Raw genomic sequence first — 6,552 nt, forward strand, 5'->3', positions numbered from 1 at the left:
TATAGTATAGTATAATATAAACAAATATATTATTTATATATTAAATTAAATATTATTTTATATATAAATAAAATATTTTATAACATATATTATATTGTAAATAGTGAATAGTGAATTGTAAATGGGGAGTTTGCATGTGAAAATAAAACCTGAGAAATGCTTCCCCATGAGTTGAGGCATGGTTTTGTTTACAAGCAAACTCGATCATTTGATGATAAAATGTTTTATCATTGATTTTATATTCATATGCTTTCTTCCCCTACCAAACATGTGTGAGGCAATTTTAGCGAGTAATACCAACCAAATGTTCCCAAAAATTCAATCAATCTAGTATCACAAAAAATTAATGTAGCGATTCTCCTATAACAAAGGCAACATAGAAGAGGCAAATATTTTTAGGAAAGAGCGATTACATGCAAAAATTAGCATAGAGAATAAGAAAAGCAAGGGTTTTACACTGAAATGAACAATGAACCATTAAGTAAGAGAGGGGTTTGCTAATTATTAAACACAAAAAGAAAAGCAAGGGTTTCTTTTTTGCCTGGCTGTATGCCCATCAGATCTGTTGCCCATCAGAATTGAATTCCCAGAACGGTATGATAAGATATGAAACTAACCAGATTTTCCATTTTAACTGGCTGTATGCCCCACATTAGGGTGTGCACCCATTAAGAAATACCTGTAATATTGAACATAGTTGCCAATTTGACAAATTGCAAAATGATCTGCATCAACGAACTAAGTTACTTCAACTCAAGTATGTAAACCACTTGATAAAATGATCTCCGTCAATGGACTAAGTTCCTTTGGGGTCGTAGCCATTTGATAAAATGAGGGGAGTGATGGAAATGATCTACAAGAATAAGACATGATCCCGGTTGTGGGTCCCCTCTCTCCAGCACCTTCCATCATTTCACTGGACAATCATGAACACAAATCCCACTAGACCATTTGTTTCATAGTCTACTGCACCATAGCATATTCTCCCTTGTTTTAACTATGCGGTGAAGAAAAGAATTTATTACCAGAACTGGCAGTGTTAATATCATAAGACCAGCAGCAAGCTTTAGGCATGTAACTGTGTCATACTTGGACAGAAGTACACGAAAGACAGAAGCTCCGGCAATCTGTGAGCATGATGAACAGCATTACACAAGCGCCAAAAGGGATCTTACAAATTAGCTATACAACAAAATTTAATAACTAACTATAAATATCATTGATCATGGCATGTAATGTGCAAATTCCAAAAAAACAAAAAACACATACGTATAGAGTCCATGGTGCAATAGACCTTCAACTCGCAAAGAAGATCAATTTGACTGAGCATTGTGTTTTCTTGGGCCAAAGCAATTGCCCTATTTGTTCTCAACAACTGCAATATAATACACATAACAAAATTTAGAACACAGAAGAAAATTAATTCCCTTAGAAAACATACATTAATAGGGAAAACTTCAATTACCAGTACCACCCAATCTCGTTCAAAGGCTATCCCAGTTGCAAAACAAGTAATACCAGTACAATGAACCAAGGTTGGAAAAGTAAAGATGTCGCAGAGGGGACAGGCATGGCGGCATTGAGGATATAAATGATCATGGCTGCTGATGATAATTGAGCAGCTGTCTGACAGCAACATAGGCATCAAAAAGCTCCCCACCATATGTATGTCAAAAATTACCGAGCTAGAAAATTGATAAAACCATTTCGACTAGTTTAACCTTCGTTCTCCAGGCACCTTATTAAACTGGTTGTGTGCCAAATGAAAGGGCATGGAAAAACGGCTTGCTTTAAATACTGTAAAGGTTGTGAACCTTACCTACAATAAACTCAAATAATTGAATGCAAGTAATCTAGGAAAGGAATGAAGAAATTGCCAACCAAGGGGCCTCCAACAAATATTGCAAGCTGCATTTCATATTTGAATCCAAATATTGGCATAACTTTGATGGAAACTAAGACTTTTGGCCATTCAACAAGACATCTTACAAGGTTTTTACCAAAAAGCCAGAAAAGCCCAAGGAACGAGCCTTTCAAAATCCAAGGATTCAAACTAGTCTCATAAAGACCAATATAAAGACAATAGACTTGTTACGTACCTTTATGAGAAACTTACAACCACCACAGGCTAAAGGCTTGGATGTAAGAGTGCGATGGTAGAGGGCCAAGCAAAGTTCCATATCTGTTCCACCAAATTGCCTGCTAGAAAACTGGCATACAAAACTGATATCAAGATTAATTCAGGTGAGGAAATCAGAAACTATTGGCAAAATACCACAACAGAGGGAAAAAGCTCTTTGCTTAACATTTAAGTATAGATGAGGGTAAGTGCCATCATTTTCCAAATAATATTAGCTCAAAGTCAAATATGGTACTAAAGCGTCCAACGTAACATTTTAAAGTTTGATAGTCCTCTTCAGTAAATTTTAAAGCGTCCAACGTAACATTTTAAAGTCCTCTTCAGTAAATTTTCAGTCCAAATCCCATCTCCCTATCAAGTAACAATTCAGTGACAGAGGAAGAAGCAATAAAACTCTACGACATGTTGGGAACATGTTCATTGATCGATTGACTCACCATACAAGCCAAAGGATGATCAGGAGTTGCTGTAAGAGCATCTTGTTCCTCCTTTGTAAAAACCTGAAAAGTTAGTAGTGGAAACTTACTACCACATTGATACAAACTCTGATACAATATTGAAGTATCCGAGAATCAACTTGAATATTGGAAAACAACTGGAATTGTCGCCAATAAAATTATGGATGATTATGGAGAGAGAGTGGGGCCTCTCAAAACAAAACATGACCTTAATGGTGGGTCCCGCAGCTTCCACCACTTTCCGTCATTTGATTGGACGTTGATGACCTTAGTGGCCTTGAACTATATTATAGTAAAATTACCCATAATAATGAAATGCAAGATAACTGTTATTAGTTGAATTAATAGAATATGAGGGAGAACGGGGCAGGACAGAGCCATAATATGCAAAGCAAAGTCACAAAGTGAAATCCTTGAGGTAACTTTATATATACATATATATATATTCGTTGAATATTGATGACAGAATGCATACCAAAGCTCAATAATTTCCAACTCTTACCGGCAAAGCTGTCCAAAGACTATTTACATAGGAGTCTTTATTGAGAAGTTACAAAGATTCATTTTCAAGCAGCTCTGTATCGATATGCACAACAGGAATGGAGCATCCAGATGGAATAGATGGAAGATTCTCAGTGATATCATCCTCTGTAGCAATGTTGTTTATTTCTACGTCGGCTTTCAAATAACGTTTCAAAGTATAATCATTTATCCTAGAAGAAAAAACAAAGGGCATGAAGTCAATTAGTGTATGTGCTAATCCAAAAGTTTGATCTTGCATTATAGACAGTATCTACTAAATTTCAAATTTCGAGATCGAAAATAAAGCTCCACAAAGATTAGTTAACACAAAAGGGAGTCCGAGAGCAGTATCATATGACGCATCTCTGGAAAGCTAAAGTAGCAAATTAGCTACCATAGGAACCAGAATATATATGTACTTTTTAGAGAAGAAAGAGAACTGTTGTAACACATGAAATGGTTCAATAAAATGAATTGTCTTAATCTCATTCTGTGATCAAAAGCCATTGACTTAGGACTGAGGCAAATCCAAAAGAATGTTAAAATCAACCAAATAAGTTGCTAAAAAAACACGAATGAGCTGACACTACCTCTAGTTTTTATTAATAATTGAGATTTGAAAGGTCTATGGCACACCCACATCATAATTTGAAAACACAAGAACTTCAAATTAATAGTTTTTAGCAATCCAAATAGTTAGGGGAATGGTTTGTGACTAGGCATAAGGATTTGCTCTGTCTGGATCTGAAAACCCGAAATTCGGGTCCTATCCTGATCCGGATATAGATCCAATATTTGGATTAAAAATTAGATCAGGATCCAAAATCTAGATCCAAATAGTAATTCCAATCACATTCTGGTATAGGTGGATCCGATTCGGATCCGTCCCAATTTTTTAAAATGATATATATTATTTTATATGTATATACATAAATTTTATAATTTATATTTATTTATTTATATATAATATATATAAATGGTCTCATTGTATAATTTTCTTATATATAATTATTTTAAATTTTATAATTTATATTTATTTATTTATATATAATATATAAATGGTCTCATTGTGTAATTTTCTTGTATATAATTATTTTAACTTTTATAATTATATTTTCACTTTATAATAGACAAAATTAGAACTGACCGGATCCGGATCCTATAAATAATTTTCGAATCTGAATATTCTGGATCTAATGGGATCCAAATCCAATGTATCTTTTTAGATCTGGATCTGGATCTAGGTGGATCTACACCCGATCTGAAAAATTCTCAGCCTTCGTGCTCGTCTCATAAAAAACAAAAAAAACAAATACAATTTTTTAGGTCTGCTATATGAAAATGTCTTTTGAGACTAAAACCCAGAAAAATTAAACAAGTGACTTTAACATTACTTGAAGATTAATACGAATGTCTCTAATTGGTAAGTTATTTAATTGCTCTGCCCCTAAGCCACTCTATTTTCCCATATAGGATCCGCAATTATATGATATTAACCAACCATGCTGTAAGTTGTTTACATATAAAATAACGCATCAAAATGGGGTCAAGGTTTTAGAAAAAAAAACCAAGGAAAACAATATAAAATAACGCATCAAAATGGGGTCAACGTTTTAGACCAAAAAAACTAAGGAAAACAAACTTATAGAAGCCTGAGGTATTGACAGTTGCCAATTTCATAGGAATCTGACCGGTTAAATCACTGCATTATAGAGAGAGAAAATCAAAACCCAACGACGAAGCCCAAACTATATAAAATAACGCATCAAAATGGGGTAGGTCAACGTTTTAGACAAAAAAAACCTAAGGAAAACAAACTTATAGAAGCCTGAGGTATTGACTGTTGCCAATTTCATAGGAATCTGGCCGGTTAAATCACTGCATTATAGAGAGAGAAAATCAAAACCCAACGACGAAGCCCAAACTATATAAAATACCGCAGCAAAATGGGGTCAACGTTTTAGATAAAAAAAACTAAGGAAAACAAACTTATAGAAGCCCGAGGTATTGACAGTTGCCAATTTCATAGGAATCTGACCGGTTAAATCACTGCATTATAGAGTGAGAAAATCGAAACCCAACGACGAAGCCCAAACTAATAAACTACATAGATAATGGAAGTATCAGAAAAATTTAGATCCATACCTGCATGCAAAAAGAGATGGAATTAAAATAAAAGTGGGAAAATAATGATATTCCATACCTGGTGATCCAAAATCTTGACAGGAACCCGAAAGAAATCATTGTCCACTTCTTTGATATCCATTCCCAATATGACGACCTCTTTATTCATGAGCGAAAGCTTTGGATCGACATCCCCAACCTCCTTCACAAACCAGTCTTCCTTGAAAAGCTTACCTGAAAGGCTTTAAAATGAACGTCTGCTCCTCCATCTTCATCAACCTCCAATTTCACAACAGCAGTGATCCACTCTTTCAAATCGCTCTCTGTGTGAAGCTCAGCAGCCTGTAGAACCTCTAAATTTAACAAAGTATTGTCCCTCTTGTTCTGGCTAATGGTTTGAGTAGAATATAAACTTTCAAAAAAAATTGAACAGAATATAAAACCTACTTTTCTCTTTCGTGAAAATGGCTTCCTTCCTCGTCTCTTTCAAGCCCCACCTCTCTATCCTATTTTCTCTCTCCTCTCTCACATCTCCTTTCTCACTCATCTCTCTCTCTCATACCCATCTGCTTCTCTCTACTCTCCAGATATCCCTCTTTCTCTCTGCTCTCTAATATCTCTCCTCTTTCTATCCATTACACTCCTATTTCCCTCCTCTCTCTCTCTTTGCACCGCCTCTCTAGGAAACGCCGAAACTCAAAAAAAATAGGAAGTATCCGATGTTTCGCGTGCTTTGGTAATTGATAGGACACCTTTCCTTGCCCTCTCTTTGCACCTCCTCTGTAAGAAACACCGAAACTCAAAAATATAGTAAGTATCCGATATTTCGCCTGCTTTGGTCGATATTTCGCGTGCTTTGGTAATTGATAGGACACTTGCAGAGACAGAAGGCTCGAGAGAGAGCGGTGTGTCAATGCAGCCGAATGGGTTAAAGAGGGACAGTATTGTACGTGCATCGGGGTTTAAATTTTAAATTTTTTACCATAGTTAGCAAAGGCGGGGATATTGAGAAGCGTTTTGAGTGCATCCGCTTTTTACCATTGTTTGTTTCATGCGGGCTGAACCGCAGTTGCAAGTAGCTGTTGCATCTAAAAATGATAGAAATTAACGGTCTAAAACTCCAAATATTTTTTTGCTAAAATTGTTATTTTTAGTTTTTAAAATTTATTTAATTTTTTATATTCATGACCTCCAAGTTAGATATTACAGGTCCTTAAAGATTAATAGGCCCGCATTTGTACATATGCGGGCTGGGCCCGTATAGAAAGCAGGTCCATATAAAAAAAAGACACGGTTTCCATGCGGCCA

General features: G+C 35.4%; 1 protein-coding gene across 11 annotated transcripts; it reads right to left on the minus strand.

Annotated features, from left to right (window-relative positions):
• Positions 1 to 412: 412 nt before the first annotated feature.
• LOC110006995 (solute carrier family 40 member 2, chloroplastic-like) lies at positions 413 to 6,069 on the minus strand. Of its 11 annotated transcripts, none has more exons than XR_016049706.1 (10): positions 5,692 to 6,069; positions 5,324 to 5,586; positions 3,101 to 3,311; positions 2,578 to 2,640; positions 2,100 to 2,210; positions 1,820 to 1,908; positions 1,466 to 1,622; positions 1,270 to 1,375; positions 1,026 to 1,127; positions 413 to 916 (listed from the first exon to the last, which is right to left on the minus strand). XR_016049706.1 is itself a non-coding variant. In XM_088858729.1 (9 exons), exons 6-9 carry the CDS (start codon positions 1,661 to 1,663, stop codon positions 914 to 916), a joined length of 384 nt encoding a protein of 127 aa, XP_088714855.1. In that variant the 5' UTR covers positions 1,664 to 1,819; positions 2,100 to 2,210; positions 2,578 to 2,640; positions 3,101 to 3,311; positions 5,324 to 5,586; positions 5,692 to 6,023; the 3' UTR covers positions 413 to 913. The 11 variants fall into 11 exon arrangements, 3 of the variants coding, with proteins under 3 accessions (XP_088714855.1, XP_020521067.1, XP_088714854.1); XR_016049707.1 differs by having other exon boundaries at positions 1,466 to 1,626; XR_002280428.2 differs by lacking the exon at positions 1,820 to 1,908 and having other exon boundaries at positions 1,466 to 1,626; positions 5,692 to 6,026.
• Positions 6,070 to 6,552: the final 483 nt, after the last annotated feature.

The sequence above is a fragment of the Amborella trichopoda genome, chromosome 2 (assembly GCF_054954075.1).
Source record: "Amborella trichopoda isolate Santa Cruz 75 chromosome 2, AtrichopodaSantaCruz75HAP2 v2.0, whole genome shotgun sequence".
Lineage (NCBI taxonomy): Eukaryota > Viridiplantae > Streptophyta > Magnoliopsida > Amborellales > Amborellaceae > Amborella > Amborella trichopoda.